At 43.8% G+C, this 22520-nt stretch overlaps 2 protein-coding genes across 6 annotated transcripts in view; one reads left to right on the forward strand and one right to left on the reverse strand.

Annotated features, from left to right (window-relative positions):
- LOC135516305 (chromodomain-helicase-DNA-binding protein 3-like) overlaps positions 1-8678 on the forward strand; it is a 34705-nt gene extending 26027 nt beyond the window's left edge. For 4 of the 5 annotated variants that reach the window (XM_064940481.1, XM_064940482.1, XM_064940483.1 and 1 more), the window contains exon 39: positions 1620-4907. In XM_064940481.1, the coding sequence (XP_064796553.1) occupies positions 1620-1849 (230 nt within the window). In that variant the 3' untranslated portion in view covers positions 1850-4907. Of the gene's footprint in view, positions 1-1619; positions 4908-5355 lie in introns of those variants that run through there. The other variant, XM_064940485.1, reaches the window with a different exon arrangement.
- Positions 8679-9508: 830 nt separating this feature from the next.
- LOC135516306 (tumor necrosis factor ligand superfamily member 12-like) lies at positions 9509-22193 on the reverse strand. Its single transcript, XM_064940486.1, has 6 exons — positions 21394-22193; positions 19731-19812; positions 12539-12595; positions 12400-12423; positions 12041-12171; positions 9509-11895 (listed from the first exon to the last, which is right to left on the reverse strand). The coding sequence occupies exons 1-6, from the start codon at positions 21592-21594 to the stop codon at positions 11629-11631; spliced, it is 762 nt and encodes a 253-aa protein (XP_064796558.1). The 5' UTR covers positions 21595-22193; the 3' UTR covers positions 9509-11628.
- Between the last annotated feature and the right edge of the window lie 327 nt (positions 22194-22520).

The following is a 22520-nucleotide window of genomic DNA, read 5'->3' on the forward strand; positions in this document are numbered from 1 at the left end:
CGAACGGTTTTCTATTAGCTATTCTGAACCAAGCTTGCAAGAATATGAAGGTGTCCAGTACGTTGGAACCCCACAAACAATTTTGGAAGAATATTTGCAGTTGTTAATTTTTCCTCCTAAAGGTTTATTCTACTCATTGGCGTAATTAAAATATTCTAAACTCTCCACCTCAAACTCTCCACCTTTTTTTTGGGGGGGGGGGATCTCATTGTCTAGCTATTTCAGTCGTTTTTAAGTCCACTCCAACTGCCAACAATTTGTTTTCCCTCCATTTAGTTTGGCTACAGCAGATGTTGACCAGATATGTCTGCTCTGGAGTGTGTAACAGAACTCTAACAGAGATGCAGAGATATTTGGTAAACCTGATACTCCCCACTGGTATTCCTCTGTATTGGCCTGGCTGATCCCGGGTGCTGTGATCCAGTCCGTCTGTAGTGTGGACCTGCATTCCTACATCTTGATTTATGTATTTGCAGTGGGACCCATCAGTCTAAGACATATCATTCTGGGAGATTTCTTTTTTCTTTTTCCGAAAATGTGCCGTTAGTTCATTTCGTACCGCGTTGCGGTGCCAAGATGTAATTCGGTCTCCAGGGACTTTGTACAAAGGTATTTTAAGAGGACACCAAACCACACAGAAGTTGCTTGTGTAAACTCCTTGTTGTGACTTGTGAACCAGAACTCTCTGAGGCTTGGCTGAACAGAACGCTGGGCTGAACGCTGGTGTTCAGAAATAGTCGCTAGATCACACACCGTCTGTCTGTTCTCTGTGGGTGTTGAGCCTGAGTGGACCGTGCTGAGATGAACGCTAAGCAGCTGAACACACAGACAGTCTGAACGAATGAATGGGCTCTCTGGGTAGAGCTATAAATATTTGGTATATGGGGGTGCGTTGGGTTTGTTGTCTTGATTTGGGTAGCTCTGGTTAGTGACCCCTTTTTAGAGAAAAGGAAGAGAGGGAGAGAGAGGGGGAGAGAGGAAGAGGAGAGAGAAGAGCAGAGGGGGAGAGAGAGAGCAGGAAATGATAGGAGAGGGAGGAAGATGAGAGAGTGGGGAGAGAAGAGAGACAGAGAGGAGTGTGGAGGAGAGGAGCAGAGTGAGAGAGTGAGGAAAAACAGTGAATGGAAAAAGCTAACACTTCTATGACCTCATAATAACCTGATAATAACCTCAATTCAACAGTCTGGTCACCTCATCCCAGTCCTGAGTACGCAAAGCTGCTGCTGCGTCAAAATAAACAACTTCTGTCTGCCCTGCATCTTTTCTCACTGTGTAACTGTAGCTAACCTCGGGGGAACTCCAAGCAAAATGTAATGGCATTTCAACACACCTGAATTGGGAGAACACAAACTTTCAACAACATTGACTGTCCCTCAAAATGGGTTGCCCTTTGGGAAGTGTAACAATGATGTTGTGGTTTTTGTTGTTTCCATGACACCTCGAGGAAGCTGACCCTCAGTAGTGGAGTTTTGAGGGCCAGACTGCCTGAACTGACTGACTGTCGCTCGTGTTACCATGGCGTTGCTGGGGTGTTGCCGTGGCGTTGACGTGGTGACCCCTACCTCTCCCTCCCAGTCCCACCCAGTCTCTACAGCTCTGCCGCTTGTCTGCCCCCACAGAAGCCCCAGAAGCCCCGGGTGGCGGCGGCGCCGGCTTCCTGAAGACCAAGGAGCACGACATCATGCAGCGGCAGCGCGTGGTCGACCTGTGGAAGGACGGCAAATCGGAGGGGTCCATCGGGCAGGAGCTGAGGATGCCTAAGTCCACGGTGCACAGCATCATCGTCAAGTACCGCCTCAGTAACACCGTGGAGAACCTGCCCCGCAACGGACGCCCCAAGAAACCCTGAGGATGGAGGGATGGAGAGATGGAGGGAGAGGTGGAGAAGCACAGAGAGAGACAGAATCCAAAAGAAGAGACGGCACTTTGCAGTAAAGCATGGACGATGGATAGTGAGAGAGAGCGGGAGGTGGAGGGAGGCAGGGAGAAAGAGAAAGAGAATCCAAAAAGGCACTGCTTTGAAGTAAAACATGGACAATTTATAGTGAGTGGAAGGTGAATTGTCTGGCCAAAAAAATAGAGGGGGAAAGAGGGAAGGAAAGAGGCCCGTAAGCTGACTCTGGGGGAGAAGTGTTGGCAGAGAGAAAAAGGCAACGAGGAAAAAATAGCAAGAGTATGTTAATGTAATCAAGAGAGAAGGGTTTCAAGAATGTAGGTATGAGCAGCTGAAAGAGAGAAACATGCAAAGAAAGGGGAGATTTGTTCTTTTTCATTCCTCCTTCTCTGCGTCAGACAAATCTACTGGCCAGTTTCTATTCCTTCTCTCTCCCGTTCTGCCCCAACGTTTCCCCTCCTGCCCCAACGTTTCCCCTCCTGCCCCAACGTTTCCCCTCCTGCCCCAACGTTTCCCCTCCGGAATCATTCTTTATCCGACGGCTGAGTGAACGACTCCGCACTTTGGCTCTGCACTCCTTCATTCCTCCACAATCCCTCTCTCAGTCCTGCACTCCTCATCCTCCCTCTCTCTCTTACACACACACACAGCAGACCTTGGACACAACATTACCGAAACCCACTAAGACTGGTCTCTCTCTGTACTACCCTCCTCTGTTCATTACAAGGCACTGCAATGCAAATGCAAGCCAAAGTGGACCATGCTTGATTTTCTCATTTCAACCCCCAAAAATTAGAATGAGGAACAATTATCCCTGGACTGAATCACCCCTTGCCATTCCAGATTCCAAGCCCAACCAACCGTAAAGCAGCACAGGTGTAGAAACAAAAGTACTTCCTGTTTTTATATTGTTGTCGTGGTAATGAACCAATCAACATGAGATGTGAAGAGGACAGTGACCAATGGGAAGAGAGCTGGGCGTAGGGACCTGAATTCTTTGTACTGTATTGGCCAATCATACTTACTGTAGCACCTTTATATGGGGTCACTTTATCTTGATGGACGTAAGAAGGAAATGCAGGCAATGGGGGGTCTGGTATTGGGACGACGATGTGGTGTAGTGTCATGAAGTGTGTCTGTGTGAAAAAGTGCTCAGCTGGCGTTTCCTGTACCTCAAAGCACAAATCGTGGCTTGACTTGTCGGCCCAAATTCTTTAATGGAATGACATTACAAAAAGATTCGATTGGATCTGCAAAAGGGAAAGTGATATTGTACAGGACATGCCTGTGCGCACACACACACACACACACACACGCTCATGCATGTGCGAAAGTGTTGGCATACACACGTGGGAATACACACTCATACACACACAAAAACAACTCTGATAGAGTAATTGTGGACATTCTTGTTATGCTAAGTCAAGCTGCAAGTCTGTCTCTCCAGGACTCCTCTTGTCCAAAATGGACAACTATGTCTACAAAACATCTGCTGCCTGCTCTCATTTTCATTGCCAGGTCTTCTCCTCCTCCTCCTCCCTCTCTTTCTGGTTTTCATTTCTCTCCGAGGTGAATGATAGACTGCACCACGGCATTGGATGTTTAGAGGATCAGGCCCACAAAGTCTTGACTGTCAGTGCTCTCTCACCTTCTCTCTCTCTCTCTCGCTCTCTCTCTCTCTCTCTCTCTCTCTCTCTCTCTCTCTCTCTCTCTCTCTCTCTCTCACACACACACCTTATCTCTCTCTCTCTCTCTCACACACCTTATCTCTCTCTCTTTCTCTCTCTCTCTCTCTCTCTCTCTCTCTCTCTCTCTCTCTCTCTCTCTCTCTCTCTCTCTCTCTCTCTCTCTCTCACACACCTTATCTCTCTCTCTCTCTCTCTCTCTCTCTCTCTCTCTCTCTCTCTCACACACCTTATCTCTCTCTCTTCTCTCTCTCTCTCTCTCTCTCTCTCTCTCTCTCTCTCTCGCTCTCTCTCTCACACACACCTTATCTCTCTCTCTTTCTCTCTCTCTCTCTCTCTCCCTCTTTCTCTCTGATAGGCAAGAAAGAGCTGCTCGAACAAAGGGAACAGGTAGAGCAGAATGAACGAGGGATTAGACTACACTCCTGAGAAGGGAGAGAGAGGGAGGGAAGAAGAGGGGGAGATGAGTCGGAGTGAAGAGTTGAAAGTGTTGGATTAGTGCACGGGGTGACTTTGGAGTCAGAGAGAGAGAGAGAGAGAGAGAGGGAGAGAGAGGAGAGAGAGGGAGAGCGATATGCTTGGATTGGTTTTGAGTGAGAGTGAAGTATATGATCTGAGGTATCTGAGCCGGAAAAGCCTTTATCTTGTAACAGCACAAGTGATCCATAACATCCCCCACTCGCATTCTCTTTCTCTCTCGTTCTTGTTCTCTCCCTCTTTTTCCCAGTCTGTCTTTTTCTGTCTTTTTTCATATCCCTCTCTCTTTCTTTTGTCTCTCACTTTTTACATGTCTCATCTCCCTTTCTCTCCCTCTCTTTCTCAACCCCCCCACCCCTCTCCCCTTCACTCCAACTATCCAGCTTTATTTGTATTGCTGGTAATCAGATTTGAACTCTCACACACAGTCACACAGCACTAAGTTAAGTAGTCCCTATGCCTTCCTTCCCTTCCAGTGGCCTCCACTGGGCCACGTGCCATAAGGTTTCCCTGTTCCCCCTTCTGTCTCTCTCTGGCTAAATGTACAGCAGCTGCAGCCACACCAGCAGTAGTTATCATATCATCACACCCACCACTCTCGTACAGTACACTATCAGTACTTTGATATACGGGGGTGTTATGACAATTTATGCCTTCCCGGGGACACGCCGCTCAGAGCAGACAGGAGCTGCCTGTGTGTGTGTGTGTGTGTGTGTGTGTGTGTGTGACCTCAAGAAGACCCCCATTAAACTATATAAGCTGTTTTTCATTCGTATTGTTACCATGACATATAATGTATGATATTCTGAATGTATATGCAAGCTCGCTCATTAAAAAGGTTGTCATAAGTGCTCGGGAGCCGGTGTGTATCAATCTATTCATCAGTGCAGTACGTGTCATCTAAATTGTGTGTGTGTGTGTGTGTGTGCGTCTTGTTATGATGTGTTTGTGTGTGTCTGTTTCTCCCCTCTCTCTCTGTCTCTCTCTCTCTCTCCTTTCCACATACTTGAAGCTGAGAGTTCAGGGTAATGATTCGGTGAGAGATAGAGTGACATTGTGATCATTCTTGTGGTGGATGGTGCTTTGATTCAGCACATAATGCCTCCGTTAATCATGGAATGGGAGAAAAGTTAAGAGTAGGACATCAAACAAAGTGAAGGGTTTGACGTGTTCTGTGAATGAGTGAGTGAGTGAGTGAGTGTTGTATGCCTGACCGAATGTTTCTGAATGTACGGTAAGCATATACCGAATACATGGGTGTGTGTGTATGCTCATGCGTGTGTTCTCTTCCCCCTACAGTGTTGAACGGGCCTCCCTTGTCAGTGAAGAAGGAGAGGGAAGCTGAGCAGCTCCTGAGCAGGAGAGACCAGCGCTTTGGGGAAGTCATCTGTATCGACGACTAAATAACACCACTCACTGACCACACACACACACACACACACACACACACACACACACACACACACACACACACACACACACACACACACACACACACACACACACACACACACACACACACACACACACACACACAAGGTTATTATAGTTTGTGTTTTTCTTTTCGTTTTTCTTTCTACATAAAAAAATGTATTCAGTTTAGTTTCAGTTTGTTTTCAGACCTGGTTTACTAGTTATTATTTAGTTTGAGTTTTATAAAAAGATTTATATTTTGTTTTATATTATTTAGTTATAGCGACAGAAAATAGCGGATTTCTTCCCTATTAGCTAGTGACAGCAGAAATAGTTTAGGAAATGAGGAGAGGAATCTCATTGGTCAAGGAATGAAGGCACGTTTAACACCCAGGTTGTCGACCAATCGCGTTCACGTTGTCATGCTGTGTAATGTGGTTGCTAAGCTAATCGTCACGCAATCCCTTGTAAAAGTCAGGGTACGAGAATAGAAACATGCCCATTGTCCTCGAATGTACGTAATGTCACTATTTTAAAGCTATACCATATTACAGAGAACAAGTTAATTATCTCACATCTTGGAAAATATGTGTAATATTGTGTTTCTTGTTCTGGTAGGCTAATTCATATTTAAAAGTTTATTTTATTTTTTATTTAACCTTTATTTACCCAGGCAAGAACAAATTCTTATTTACAATGACAGCCTACCCTGGCCAAACCCTAACCCGGACGACGCTGGGCCAATTGCATGGGACTTCCAATCATGGCCGGTTGTGATACAGCCTGGAATTCATGCTAATGTTTTATTTTTTGCTAGCACCCAATTGACTCCCATTCAAGCCTTGAAGGAGTTGTGCTCCTTGTCCCAGAAACGCTCCAAATGCACCGCACGGCCCATTGACAACGTACGGGCAACATACACGAGTTTCCCATCTCCTAATATCTTCAAGTATTTCTGGGAATAACTAGTTATAGTGATGCAGAAGCTAGGTCTATTTGATTCAGAAGCTTGAAAACTCAAAAAAAAAAAAAAAAATATATATATATATAAAAAAAAACTGAACATAATTCATGATGGTTTTATTTTATTTTAATTTGTTTTGGAGTCAAAGATAATTTCAGTATAGTTTTAGTTTTTCAAACAGATGTGTAAATTATTTAATTTCCCTTTTCGTTTCAGTTTTCATTTACTATAATAACCTTGACACGCACGCACACTCTCACACACACATACAAACAGATTAACATATACACGTGTGCACACACGTGTATACACACACACAAACACACACACACACACCAACGTGGTCTACGCTGTTACATACATACATACCCTCACCTGCTCAATCTCTTATTGTCTGCCTCAAACCAACCAATACTCCTCACAAGCAGCCTACTAATACTCATAGGTGTCCACTCCACTCCAGAACAATATACATGTAGTACCATAAGCTATAACCTCTTTATCCTGGCACCGCTCACAGACCCTCAACCTCTCAACACCAAATACCTAGAACCAATAACCACTACAGAACTTGACCTTTGACCCTTCCACAGGTCGCTCCAGTAACAGGAAGCTGCATAATATAACAGTATAACATTTGACCTTTAACACCATTCCCGCCATTCGTCCTCTGACGCATGCAATACTCACTACAAAATGGTGTGTTATCATTCAAGTTGTGCCTACAGTATTTCTTCTAGTGTTGTCTCAGAGGCTCGCCGAAAACCATCAATCGTCCTGTTGGAGAATTGATGTGAAGTATTATAGGACTCAGGGGGCTCTAAACTTGGCAGGAAACTCTCAGCCCATTTCCCTTTCATGTTGACCTGATGGTCCATGTAGAAATCCTGAACAGTCAGTCAGTTTAACTCCAACTTGACTGAGTGGGGTATAGCGTAGTGGATGTTCTTACAGACCAGGGTGCATATTTTTTTATTTTATTGGGATGGGAGGTTCCGGTGCTGGTTCAGGATAGGTCTCACTCACAGCAATCAAATGGATAGTTTCAGAACCCCTGTGAATGGTCATAACCTTTCATAGGCAAGTCATACAGTGTTATAAAGCTTCTTGACTACCCTCAACTACAGTCCTCCTCTCCCCTTGCTCTCTCTGACCTCCCTTCCTCTGGCTTCTATCCCCCTTTTCTCTTCCTCTTCCTCTCGATCAACCATTTCTTCCTTGTTTGTTTTTTTTTTTTCGAGTTTCTACTTCTTTCTACGAATTCTGTGATATTCTTTGCATATTTAAACTTGGCTCATTCGTGTTCTCGTGTTTTTACTCTTGTTAACTTACTACGACTATGATTATTATTGTTGTTGTCGAAGTTGCTGTTGTCTTTGCTGTTACTATTGAAAAAAGAGCTTTTACCAAATGAGAAATTGAGAAAACAGTAAAATCTTATGATTTGGTGCATTTCTTATGCTGCATCTGTCATCTTATAGTCAGAACAGAAAGCAAACAGAGGTTGACCTTTGAACTTCATAGATAGATATAATACACAAAAAAAAATGACATTCTAGATTTGGGGCTTGCAAATAACCTTTATAATAGATTACATATGTAACCCTAAATGCGTTAAGACAAAATGAAACGGTGTACGATCTTAACAGTTAAAGTACATTAATTCATTATTCTTTGGAAACTCAGAGGCTGTTAGTTGAATCGAGTCAATTTTATATACTGTATCCACAAATACGCCTTAAACATAACATAGCTGAAATAACTGTAAAGAAAGTTATGTCTGAATTAAGTGTGTTAAACCTGAATAGATCAGGAGATGTAAACTCTATATATGCTAGTTGAAATAGTCTACTTTTAGTTAGTTCCCTGCACTTATTTCAAATAATTAAAGTAGAAACATTTAATTTATTTAGCTAACACGCTGGATACTCCACAGTGGTGTTCCAAGTTGAAGAGTCGAAGCAACATTTCACCGATTACGTTTCGCAGGAAGTGTTTTGCAACCCCGTAACTAGAATGTATACTGTCAAATCAAGCACTTCTTTTCTCATTTTATTTCTTTTGTTCTTTTTTTTTCAGATTTTGTTTTGTTTTTCATTTCTTGATATCTTGTGTTACTGTGTACGTTGTTGTGATGCCGATCGATGAAACAATGAGTGGCAGTGATGCCACAATAATAATGCATCTCTTTGTCTTTTATTTGGGGTTTTGTTTGTAATAAAAATAAACACATTTAAAAAAAAAATGGTGAATGGATGCGAGAATAGCAACAGTAAGGAAAACACACACACACAGATTCAGTGATCATGGGTAAACATCTACTATAGGATACTATACCGTGCTACAGAATACTACAATAGGATAGGGAGCATAGTGACGCTACAGGATATAACGTGACGCAGATCAGTTGTGACTGAGTCCTCTACTCCAGCCCCCACATGAGGTCATCTCAGTCTGTCTGCACTGTGTTGCACTGAATCCAGACCTTGAGAAGCTACAGATCTATGAATCACAGGTGGTGACGACTGAGTACACAGTAGTGTGTGAGTCATGATTAAAGAACTAGAATAGAGCAGGATTCCACGCATTCTATTCAGCAATACAGTGATGTCATCGAGGGAAGCCGGAGAAGAATGGGGTGAGAAGATGACAAGAAGATGATGTATTTGTTTTGTGTCATACTGTATCATTGTACATATGTTGGATTTTAATTTGATCACCCTGTTTGCAGGAGATCTTTCCTGTAATTCAGGACATTTAAAACTTGTAGTGTATTTGAGGTTTAAAAAGGCTTCTGAAGTTTGTAATTTCCACTTTGAAATTTCAGACTTGATTTTTCCTTCCGAAAAATGTATCAAACCCTACAAAAATGTATCAAACCCTACAAAAATGTATCAAACCCTACAAAAATGTATCAAACCCTACAAACATGTATTTGAATTATAATCCGCATAATAATTACATTTCCTGTTGCTTCAGGATTTTTTTCTGCTGTAGCAAACTGGCTCAAATTAAGATCCTGTCTCTGTACAGTAGTAATCCCTGGTCTGAGTCAAAAGCGAACACAATGAGATATTTCAACGGAAAAAGGTTTTAAAGGTTAACATTTTTATAGGAAGTGAGTTTAGAACAACAACCAGCGTTGCAGACATAATTTCGCAAACATGTATATACACAATATCCCCTCACTGGTTCTTCAACCTTGCCCTACTTGTTAGACTTCTCAGCGAAAGGCCTCATTGTGCAAAATAAGGCTTTTTAAAGTGGCAATAAACTTTGACATTTCAAATAAAAAGAATTGGGGAGGGAAGTGCCCGACATGTTTTTCATCAAACGCTTTCAGCTATTTGGTTCAAGATCGGAATCAGGAAGTGAGAGTTGAAGAGCTGTGTGTGTGTGTGTGTGTGTGTGTGTGTGTGTGTGTGTGTGTGTGTGTGTGTGTGTGTGTGTGTGTGTGTGTGTGTGTGAGGGGAGGTGCAAAGTGGCTAAAAACACAAAAGGGAAGCGGAGAAGGATTAGGAAATCAAACAAGAACTATGTATACATTACAAAACCACATTTTACACCTTTGATCTAATGATGAGAAATGACATTTAGAGCTGGAAACCATAATAACTTGACTTTTGCTGTGTGTGTGTGTGTGTGTGTGTGTGTGTGTGTGTGTGTGTGTGTGTGTGTGTGTGTGTGTGTGTGTGTGTGTGTGTGTGTGTGTGTGTGTGTGTGTGTGTGTGCGTGCGTGCATGCATGCGTGCGTGCACGTGTGGAAATTTCTGAGCAGAAACCAATGTGGTCCCCCACATACTACTTATAAACCAGAGTAGGAGTGGTGAAACATTAAACCAAAACCTGATAGAAATACTCTGTTTGTACTGTTTGTATTCAAAACATACTGCTGCAAATGGCACGTAAGAGAGCTTTGGAATGAGTACAAGTATTGTGAATATAATATACAAAATCATTTCTATTTCCACCATGAAATATCTCCACATGTTGACCCTTATTTTCACATACAGGTCAAGGTTCAATCCAATGCGTCTCATAGTGCAGTGCACTATAATGGACTTTTGATGGGGTTTTTTAGGCTTGAGCCGAGGTGCGCATCGCTGTTTAGTTGAATGTGAACAGAACAATATTTGCATCTGAAAATTATATATGATAGGCCTATAATGTTAACAGATTGAGATGCATACTTTTGGTAAGATGATATACACTGAGTGTACAAAACATTAAGAACACCTGCTCCATCCATGACATAAAAAAGCTATGATCCCTACCCTTATTGATGTCACTTGTTAAATCCACTTCAACCAGTGTAGATGAAGGGGTGAAGGGTAGGAGACCGGGTAAAGAAGGATTTTTAAGCTTTGAGACAATTGAGACATGAATTGTGTATGTGCGCCATTCAGAGGGTGAACGGGCAAGACAATAGATTTACGTGCCTTTGAACAGGGGCCAAGAACTGAAACGCTTCTGGGTTTTTCACACTCAACACATTCCTATGTGTATCAAGAACAATCCACCACTCAAACAACATCCAGCCAACTTGACACAACTGTGGGAAGCATTGGAGTCAACATGGGCCAACATCCGTGTGGAAAACTTTTGACACATTGTATAGTTCATGCCCTGACGAACTGAGGCTGTTCTGAAGGGGGTGGGTTTGGGCTGCTTATATTATCTCCAAGCTACTGAAATAACCTAAGCTAGGATTACAATGGAAAAGAGACAAGAGTTGTAGAGCTCATTATCCAAAATACTTCTCATTCAGTAGTCCACCAGCGTAGCTCCTCAGAGAGGTGCACCCGCAGTCTTCAGGCCAAGTCACGGTGAAAGAAGAGTCAGGTGGATGTGTTGTGCTCCAAAACAGCTCCATCAGAGAATATTCCATTAGTTTTAAATCTTCAAAGAAGCAGGGGTAGAAACTCTTGGAGAGTCCAGAAGTGCATAATATAGTTTCACTTCAAGTCTTCCTTGTAGTTTCTGTCTTTGAAAAAGTATCATACAGAGTGTCTATAGGTAACATGATTCATAGTTATTCCAACGATTCAGATCGTTGGTCCAGATTTCACAATAAAAACGAATCCAGAAATATCACATTGGTGTGTCTCTTTGATACAAGTCGGAATAAGACAAAACACTTCCTTTAAAACAGGTTTCTCCTCCTTCCTTTTAAAATGCCCATCCTCTCCGGTAGCTCAGTTGACCTTAAAGAGACCGAAGTAATGCTTTCCCGTGATGTGGAGGTTGAAAGCGGGGCCTGTGATGGCTTTTAGCTCCACCCCCTTCTCCAGGCGCAGCAGGCCGGACACCTGGCAGGGTTTGAGGAAGTGGAACTGGTGTGATCCGGCTGCAGGCGTAGTCCCGTAGCCCTCCATGCACTGTAACCTCTGAAGCCGCTGGCTCCCCCTCACCACCGCCACGTCCAGCTTCACCAGCTGAGACTGGTTCTCATTGAACAACACCTGTGAGATAGAGATGGAGAAAATGAAGGAAGACGAAGCAGAGAGTAGAACAACAGGGGTCAATCAGCGTTTGATTAAGCCTGTGTTGTTTGACAGGTGTCGTTCCGTCCAGGTGGACACAGGACTACAACTCCCAGAGGCTCACCTGACAGTACAGGAAGTAGACTCCCGTTCTCTCAACTGTGAAGATGCCTCTGTCTGCGTTGTATTTCACCGCCTTGCTCATATTCAAGTGCTCGGAGTCCGTCCATCCTTTTATCAAGCCGTCCTCTCCCACTGAAACACAGACACACACATTTCAGGCACTGAAAGGGAGGAACCGATGCACGCGTAAATATAACAACATATTATTTTATCTGTCTTTATACTGTAGGTTTGTGTGTGTAGGGATGATTTATTACAATTTGTAACACTCATCGGGGACAGAGATCTTACGAAACCAATTCCAGAAATGCCGAAGACTTTTCCATCATAAATGTCATCATCCACGTTTATGAAGCTTACCTTTCTGAACAGACTCTTTGGTTACTGGTGGAAAGAGAGAGAGGGAAAGGGGAATTAGGATTTTAGAACTGTTATTCAATCCAAACCACTTCAACAGATGCTACATTATAACACTATGAAGATCTGCCAAGTCACTTACTCTCAAACTGAGAAGCCACTTTCTTTCCATTTCCATTCTTCCCTTTCCCAGTTCCCCCTTGCAAAGGGAAGAAGGAAGAACGAATTAGTTAATATGACAGACGAGAAAAATTCAGAGGTGTTTTTGTTTTCCTTCATTTGTCACAGCTGTGGTGTGTGTCGTAGAAACCATAATGTATTCATTTGTGGTTGTTTATCCACCACCTGAATACTCAAACGGCTCTAACAGATGGAGAAGGATTTCCTTTCTCCTCTACTCCGGCTCTGCTCTACTCTGCTAGGATATCAGTCTTTTTTTACTTCCTGTTTTTTAGCCTACTTTTGTCTCTGTCTCTCTCTACTTTCTGTGCCAGCTGGGTCCAGTCAACTGAAACACAGTCAATTAAGAGAGAATAGGAGAGAAAGGGAGGATAGGGATAGATAGAGGGAGAGAGAGTGAGAAAGCAAAAGAGAATGTGAGAGACAGAAGACAGTTAGGGAGAGAGAGATAGAGAGAGGGGGGAAAGATAGAGCAAAAGAGAGAGGGAGACCTTTGGCTGTTCTATGACCCAAATTAGCTGTGAAGGCCCTGTCAGGAAAAACAGGCAAGAGCAACAGCCATGGCCACCGTTCAAATAAATACAATAAATAAAATCCATCTCGAAAACTGGGGGAGAGAGGGAGAGAGGGGGGTGAGACAGGCCTCGTTGTTCACCAGAGGTTTGTTTTAGCTCCAGTATCAGGCCTACAGGGAGTGATTCCAGGCCTCGATACTGGCTGCACACGCACACACACACACAGTATATATTCACTGCAGGATCAGTTCACTGTAGGATATGTTGTGGGGGAAAAAGAGTGGCAAACATTGAACACTAGGGAGGCCGCTTAGCTTAGGAAAATTGTGCCCCTGCTGAAATTACTAGCAGGTGGGTGACCCCATAGCATCAGGATTTTCTGTGGGTAAGCCTCAAGCGATACCGTTTTTTGATTATGCAGTTCACATTTAACTGTAATGTGAATAGAGGCCATTCATCATGTGGAGTGTTATTTGCAGCTCTTTCCAGTCGCTAGCTGCAGCGAACTAAAAAGACGAGAGACCCAGGGATGTGTGTGCTTTGGGGACCTTTAACAGAATGTAACTGGCAGAACGGGTGTTGTATTTGGAATGAGGGCTACAGTAGGTATCTCAGATAGGGGGAGTGAGGCCTAAGAGGGTTTTATAAATAAGCATCAACCAGTGGGTCTTGCGACGGGTAAACAGAGATGACCAGTTTACAGAGGAGTATAGAGTGCAGTGATGTGTCCTATAAGGAGCATCGGTGGCAAATCTGATGGCCAAATGGTAAAGAACATCGAGCCGCTCGAGAGCAGCCTTACCTGCCGATCTATAAATTACGTCTCCGTAATCGAGCATGGTTAGGATGGTCATCTGAATCAGAGTTAGTTTGGCAGCTGGGGTGAAAGAGGAGCAATCACAATAAAGGAAACCAAGTTTAGATTTAACTTTAGCCTGCAGCTTTGATATGTGCTAAGAGAAGGACAGTGTATCGTCTAGCCATACTCCCAAGTACTTGTATGAGGTGACTACCTCAAGCTCTAAACCCACAGAGGTAGTAATCACACCTGTGACCACATGACCTGTGACCACATGACCTTTGATTTGGAAGTGTTCAGAACAAGGTTAATGGCAGAGAAAGCTTGTTGGACACTAATAAAGCTTTGTTATAGAATGTTTAACACAAAATCCAGGGAGGGGCCAGCTGAGTATAAGACTGTATCATCTGCATATAAATGGATGAGTGAGATTCCTACTGCCTGAGCTATATTGTTGATGTAAATTGAGAATAGTGTGGGGCCTAGGATCGAGCCTTGGGGTACTCCCTTGGGGACAGGCAGTGGCTGAGACAGCACATATTCTGACTTTATACACTGCACTCTTTAAGAAAGGTAGTTAGCAAACCAGGCCAAAGACCCCTTAGAGACACCAATACTCCTTCGCCGGCCCACAAGAATGGAATGGTCTACTGTATCAAAAGTATTGGCCAAGTCAATAAAAATAGCAGCATAACATTTGCTCAGAATCAAGGGCAATGGTGACATCATTTAGGACCTTTAAGGTTGCAGTGACACATCCATGATCTGAGCGTTAACCAGATTGCATACCAAAGTGAATACTATAGACATCAAGAAAGCCAGTCAGTTGATTATTGACAAGTTTTTACAACACTTTGATGAACAGGGCAAAATAGAAATTGATCCTAGAACATTTAGGATCAGCTTGATCACCCCCTTTAAATAAAGGATGCACCATGGCTGCCTTCCAAGCAATAGAAACCTTCCCAGAGTGGAGAGATGGGTTAAAAGGTCAGAGATATATTTGGCAATGATAGGGGCAGCAACCTTAAAGAAGAAAGGGTCTAAACCATCTGACCCAGATGCTGTTTTTTTTGTCAAATTTAAGGAGCTCCTCGGACTCAGTGACCGCCTGTAGCGGGGCAGGGGGAAAAGGGGGAGGGGCATCTGGGGTAGTTGCATTAGAAGGGCTGGGAGATGAGGAAATGTTGGATGGGCAAGGAGGCATGGCTGAGTCAAATAGGAATCCTGACTTAATGAAGTGGTGATTAAAGAGCTCAGCCATGTGCTCCAACCACATCCTCAACATTAAGGGTCATGGGCAGCTGTGAGGAAGAGGGTTTATTCTCCAGGTCTTTAACCGTTATCCAGAACTTCTTGGGGTTAGACCCACAGAGAGAGCACTGCTCCTTAAAGTAACTAACTTTGGCCTTCCGGATAGCCTGAGTGCACTTATTTCTCATTTGCCTGAACGAGCCAGTCAGCCTGAGTATGCGTGTGGCGAGCCTTTCGCCAAATGGAATTCTTGAGGTGGAGTAACTCTGCAAGATCACGGTCGAACCAGGAGCTGAACCTGTTTTCAATTCTCATTTTCTTTATGGGGGTGTGTTTGTAACAATACCACTGAAAATATTTTAAAAAGAAGGTCTAAGCATCTTCAACAGACAGGATCAAGCTGATTCTATACCAATTTACAGGGACCAGGTAATTAAGGAAGGCTTGCTCATTCAAGTTTTTAAGCAAGCGTCTATGACAAATCAGGACAGGTAATTTCACTGAGTGGCCATTACGAACACAGGCTGTAAAACAGTGATCACTAAGGTCATTACAGAAAACACCAGACTGATACCTATCAGAATTTTTTGTGATGATAACATCAAGGAGAGTAGCCTTTTCTGGGTGTTTGGAGTCATACCTTGTAGGATTGGTAATAATCTGAGAAAGATGTAAGGAATCGCATTGCTTTAGGACTTGGTCAGGTGGATTAAGTATGTCCCAGTTTAGGTCCCAAAGCAGGACAAATTCAGACTTAGTGTAAGGGGCCAGGCAATAGCTGAGGGCATTTACGGTACAGGCCGGTGCTGATGGTGGACGATAACACCCAGCAACAGTCAACAAAGAGCTATTTGAAAGTTTAATGCTTAAAACCAGCAAATCAAATTGTTTGGGGACAGACTTGGTGGAGACAACCGAGCACCGAAGGTGTTCCTTGGTAAAGATTGCCACTCCACCAACTTTGGAAGATCTGTCTTGCTGAAAAAGGTTATAACCAGAAAGGTTAACATCAGTGTTCAAAACACTCTTTCTGAACCACGTCTCATTAATGACCAACACATCTGGAGCTGTGAACACACACTTTCAATTGATACATTTTAGGTAATAAGCTTCTGGTGTTAACGTGCAGAAAACCCAGGCTTGAGCAGAAATCAGTGAAGCAGATATCAGAGCACTAGTGAGAATTGGGGCTAGCAACAGTAGATGGGCCAGGGTGTACATGCACATTTCCAGATATCATCAACAGTAATACAATCAGGGCACGGCAGAGGACAGAGACAGCTCTGCGGTGTTGATTTATGACATTTGAATGTGCATTAGATGGCAACAAGATCATATTGTATAGCAATTTCATCAGGTAACATGAATACAAAGCCAGCCAGAGCTGGTTAGAATAAAATGGGAGGCCAAGAGTCCGTGTAACCAATACAGAGTCAGAGTCCCGAGTGTGGGAACAAACATTGTCTGTCCCACGGTTGAGTAAACAAGCAAGTTCATAGTCAACAAAGCACGCAGGAGTCATGAGGCAAATAGCATAAAGCGCAAGAAAAAAAAATATGACTTGGGGCTAGCCATTGTAAGTTCAGAGTCACTCGCCACAACAGTGCGTGTGTGCTGGAGGCGGGCGGAAGCTCGGGAGAGAGGGGGGAGTGTGGCGGGGTTACCCGTATCAGACAGGGGGAGACAGGCCAGGGCAGATGGAGAACAGATCGCCAGGTGGAATCCAACCGGCTGTGCAGCATAAAATGGGAGTAGGTATCACACCCAGTTGGGAGAAGCTTCTTCTTTTTCAGGAATCAGATTCCTTGTAGAAAATCTCAGCTAGCTAATTGCTGTAGCTAGCAAGTCTCTGTCCACATTTTTTTTTCACGTGGAACAGGAGGATGTTAGCGAGCTATATCTCTTCAGTTTCGGGGAGTGGTCCTTTACGACATCCAAACAAAGTTGTCCTATGGCTGTTGTATTTTGGAGATTGTGAGGATATCTTCTGATGTGATCAAAGCAACAATATTGTTTCTTATTGAGGTTATTTACAATGTGTGTCCTGGCTGCATATCAGTTCTATTCAGTACTATTTCGCAAATATGAAACCATCACAGCCAGAAAAGGTGAGGATTTTTACTCTTCTAACTAACAACAGATTATTACATATTTTTATTATATTTCACTGCCAGCTTTCTTGTTTTGAATAAGAGTGTCATCATATATTCCTGCACAAGGCTACTACTAGGCTACCTTTGTCATCTTGCAAAATGGACAAAGGTCTCTCAACGCAACACTTTCCAGACTATTACCGAAAACAACATTGACCAATAAACATTCACGTGGGCGTGGTCTGGCACATAAATGCATATAAATCAGTCAAGGATATTTGTATTGTAACAAAATTTGGGACACGTTGCAAACACTGTCAAGACTCAACATATACAAGAACATATCGACCTCACAGTGGCACTATAACCTGCACGTGTTGATATCTCTTGATCCGTTGGACTCAAGAGTGATAGAATTTGGCACACATGCCCAGGGATATGAGTCTAGCTAACCCACATGATATTTCAGAAACCACCGGCCCGATTTTGCCATAGAGATCTGCCCTTTACTGAAATTGACTGGCCCAAGGGGGTTGCTATAGTAATCAACTGTAAGTACGTTAGTCACACGAGATATCACAGACACCACTGGCCTGATATTGACAAAACTTGGGTGAATGACGCGTCTTGCCATAGAGACCCATCATTTACATGTTTACTGATGCCTTTTCTCATGTACATCTTGCTTCTGAATTGAACATGCATCAACTCTGGAGTCTTGAGCAGTCTCCTCCTAGTGATTTTCAACCCGAGTTTACTATTGTCCATCGTCAGAATTATTTCCCGATGCACAGAGATGACGTGTGCACTGCCTAGTCTCAAATCAAATGTTACCAAATCACATTTTATTAGCCACATGCTTTGTAAACAACAGGTGTAGTCGAATAGTGAACTACTTACTTTCAGGCCCTTCCCAACCATGCAGAAAGATATATATTGTTTTATATAATAGAAAAGTAAAAAACGTAATAATAAAAGTAATAATAAATACACAATGAGTAATGATAACTTGGCTATATACACAGGGTACCAGTACTGAGTCGATGTGCAGGGGTACTAGGTAATTGAGGTAGATATGTACATACTGTATAACTAGGAATAAAGTCACCTATCGTAAACAGTAGCAGCAGTGTACGTAATGAGTCAAAAAGGTAGGTCCAGAAAGGGTCAGTGCAGATAGCCTTAGTAGCTATTTGGCTAACTATTTAACTAACTGGTACTCCGCTAGTTGACCACCTCCCTATAGGCTGTCTCATCGTTGTCGGTGATCAGGCCTACCACCGTCATGTCGTTGGCAAACTTAAGGATGCTGTTGGAGTCTTGTGTGGTCATGCAAGTTCTAAGTGAACAGGGGGTACAGGAGGAAACTAAGCACTCAACCCTGAGGGGTCCCGGTGTTGAGGGTCAGTGTGGCGGATGTGTTGTTGTCTACCATCACCACCTGGGGGCAGCCCATCAGGAAGTCCAGGATCCAGTTGCAGAGGGAGGTGTTCAGTCCCAGGGTCCTTAGCTTAGTGATGAGCTTGTAGGGCACCATGGTGTTGAACGCTGAGCTGTAGTCAATGAACAGCATTCTCACACAGGTGTGCCTCTTGCCCAGGTGGGAAAGGGCAGTGTGGAGTGCGATATAGATTGCATCATCTTTGGATCTATTGGGGCAGTATGGGAATTGGAGTACGCCCATGGTGTCTGGGATGATGGTGCTGATGTGAGCCAGGAACAGCCTTTCAAAGGATTTCATGGCTACAGATGTGAATGCAATGGGGGCAATAGTCATTTAGACAGGTTGGTTACCTTGGCATTCTTGGGCACAGGGACTATGGTGGTCTGCTTGAAACATGTAGGTACTACAGCCTATATATAATCCAATGCTTAATCATCAAAAAATCGCCAATCTGCTCAATCTTTCTCAACAAATAATAGCTACTGTCAGTCTTATCGGGGGAAAGATCACTTTAGGTCCCTGAAGCGTGCAACGTGGTCTCCCTCCTCGTGCCAGATGGTTTCTCTGGGTTCTCGTCAGTCTAAAGCAGACCTGTAATTTCTGCATCAGTCACCCAGCTGCCTACTGTTTCCTGTGTCAACTTTTAGCAGCAGGCAGCGAGTGCCCATGGGGCTTAACCAAGGTGCCATTCAGCCAAGATTCCCCTGTAGTTAAATCCTGTGCTGCTCCATAAAAAAACAGAGCAGAGCACCATTGATGGGATCTATCATCTCTGATCTATTGTGACCATTCGGTAATTGTTGATTATGTATTGCATGTATGATGATGGGGAGGCAGAGAAAGAGGCATTGACTGCGGTAGAGTGTAATTGATGTGCAGTGCTATATGAATCCTTTTTTACTGGCACGCACACACACACACACACACACACAAACACACACACACACACACACAAACACACACACACACACACACACACACACACACAACACACAACACACATACACACATACACACACACACCAGCATGCAGGCACACACGCATGTACCATCTCTCTTCACCCTTTGGCCCACCAGCAAATCTCTCTTCTCCATGATGAGTTGGACAATGGCCTTCCGCTGAGTATTCACCTGTTGCAGAGAAGGAGAGAGAGAGGGGGGGGAGAGCGAGGGATGGAGGGAGGGAGATAAAGAGAGAGAGAGAGAGAGAGAGAAGGAGAGAGAGAGAAAGAGAGAGAGAGAGAGAGGGGGACAGACAGGACAGGCAGACAAGACAAGAAAGAAAGGGAGAAAAGGGAGAGAGACCGTTGAGTTTATTATGAAGGTTGTCAAATTGGCTCCTGCTTCATATTTACACAGACAGAAGATTTCAGCAAAAACATGTAAACAAACAGTGCCAGTATGCAGTGCAATGCCAAGGCTTAGAATATGTCAACCACTTCCTCCTAAACCGGTTGCGACACCAAATGCGTGTTTTTAGTGCCGCACATTCCTCACATTTCCTAACTCCCCTGCTGAGACTGAGAAGCAGGAAGAAAAAAACACTGTACTGAAATGTGTCAAGTTGAACCAGTACTTTCTGAAGTACTGGGGTCTACCGTATATATGCCAAAGGGGCCCACCGTATATATGCCAAAGGGGCCCACCGTATATATGCCAAAGGGGCCCACCGTATATATGCCAAAGGGGCCCACCGTATATATGCCAAAGGGGCCCTATTGCTTGAATTAGAGCGAGCGATGGAGGGGGAGGATGGAAGTAGGTTTCAATATACAGCTACTGTTTCTGTGTGCTGGGCAGTGCAGCCTATGGTGTGGTTTTGATATAGTGCCTACTGAGGTAGTCTGCCTGGACTGGAGGTTTAGTTTATTAGGGACCTGAACTGTCCCGGCAGGCTCATTGACAGATGGGCAGGAGCAGGCCACTGTTACTGTCAACCCCACCATAAGTTATATTAAGTGCATAAGCAGGCTATCTAAGGCTGGGCACGCATAATGTATTATCCATCAGGATGAGTTTTGAATGAATGAAAAGACCAGCAACTCATGTTAAAAGTCCAGTGCAGAGTGCATTGTTACAATCTAATACAGGGTGCATTACAGTGTAATATGCCTTAGAAAGCATCACTTCAGATCCCCTTAGGACTGCAGAACATTCCACTGGTTGAAGCCTAGCCTACCTGCAATAAGTGGGCTTTACATGTTGCAAATCATTTAGGCCTTCTCTGTTTTACGCAGCTCAATCCTTCAGTGCAAAGTCAGTTGGCTATAATGCGCTCTCGAGCCAAGAAGTCATGGGATTCCAGTAAATTGGAACACAACTGGCGGTAGAACGATTAAACTTGGCAGAGAGACTGTGGACGCAGAATAAGCAATAACTCTACGTCTTGAGTACACCTATTGGTAAGCAATAAAACGGCCGCTGTTACAGAATCCGCAGGACACCAGCAGTGAAGAGGCCCGCTATGTGTGTACAATTTAACGCCACAGGATGGGGGAAGAGGGGGGGACTAAACGTGGCTTTTCATTTTCCATAGTCCCCTACGACGGTTTCTGTAACTACTAGTCAACAGACACAAAGACGTTGCGTAACAGTCATTTCAACAGCTCCAAATAGTTTTTATGGAAAAAATATCTGGTGACAGTATGCAAGGCATTCAATGCAAAGTGCATTCGTAAAATTGTTACATTGTTACTTAGCTCGGCTACATACCTGCTCCAATCGGTCTTGCAGAGTTTTTAATGACTGGGACAGGTCCCGCGTCTGTCTCCAGGTCCACGCCGTAAACAGTGCGCTGCAGGCGGAGAGCGACAGAGCCACCATGGCCATGAATGCCCAGACGAAGCGAAGTTTGCGCACTTTTCTCCTCCGCAGAATTCGATGCATGGTTGTTCCACATTCCCCGGTTACCATTGCAGACTATTCGAAATGTTCATATTAACTTCATTACAGCGACACGTTTCCCTTTTTTTTTTGTAAAATACAATCCAAATGCTCACATTATTTTGGCAAGGCGTGCAGTGCTACCGGCCGCAGTACAAATGAGAGCTCAATAGCCCTATTGATAAAAGTGGAAATCATGTGAAATATGAAATAATTGCATGGGTTTCAAAACAGCAACTAAATAGACAATACTGTTGCTTTAATCAACTAATTTAAACAGACGAAATATCTTGGACTGTCTGCCTTGCAGGTCGTAGCCAAATGCGCAATGTTGAGAAATTTGCAGCAAGTGGTGCAAATAAAGTTGTCGACTAGTTTACATCCACTATGATTGCATCCTTCTGCCACTTGATTCGTTGAGTCAACTTCCTTGTCTTCCCACCGCCTTTGCAGCGGGGTCATATCTGGCGTTGACATACAGTACCGCGTATGATGCACTCACTCTGCCGCATCAGCTTTTCTTCTCCAAGAAGTGGTTTTCAGTTTAATGCACCGGTCAATGCACCGGTCATGTGCCAGACGCACGAATGCAAAGCCTTCAGCCCACCATTTGGATCCACTCCCCAAAGCCACTAAGTAGATATTAAAGCATTGGTCACACTATATTTGCTCCATTGCACAAATCAAAACAGAACTGTAGCCTTGGCTACTAGAATCTATTTGGACTGAACTAATTCATTAGTGTCCACAAGGTGGCTCTGGTGTATAGGACAAGGCCCATTGTGCAAGACAGAGCACTACGCACAGGCATCGCATGACCTGGATCACACTCAAAGTATCTAATGATTGTTCGTGTATAACATGGTCAAAACTAAATGGGGTCACACCCAATTGTCATGTGCCTTCTCTGTCCCCAGGAAGATCACCTCTTATTTAGTGTAAAATGTGGATTACAA

This window comes from Oncorhynchus masou, chromosome 27 (assembly GCF_036934945.1).
Source record: "Oncorhynchus masou masou isolate Uvic2021 chromosome 27, UVic_Omas_1.1, whole genome shotgun sequence".
Taxonomy (NCBI): domain Eukaryota; kingdom Metazoa; phylum Chordata; class Actinopteri; order Salmoniformes; family Salmonidae; genus Oncorhynchus; species Oncorhynchus masou.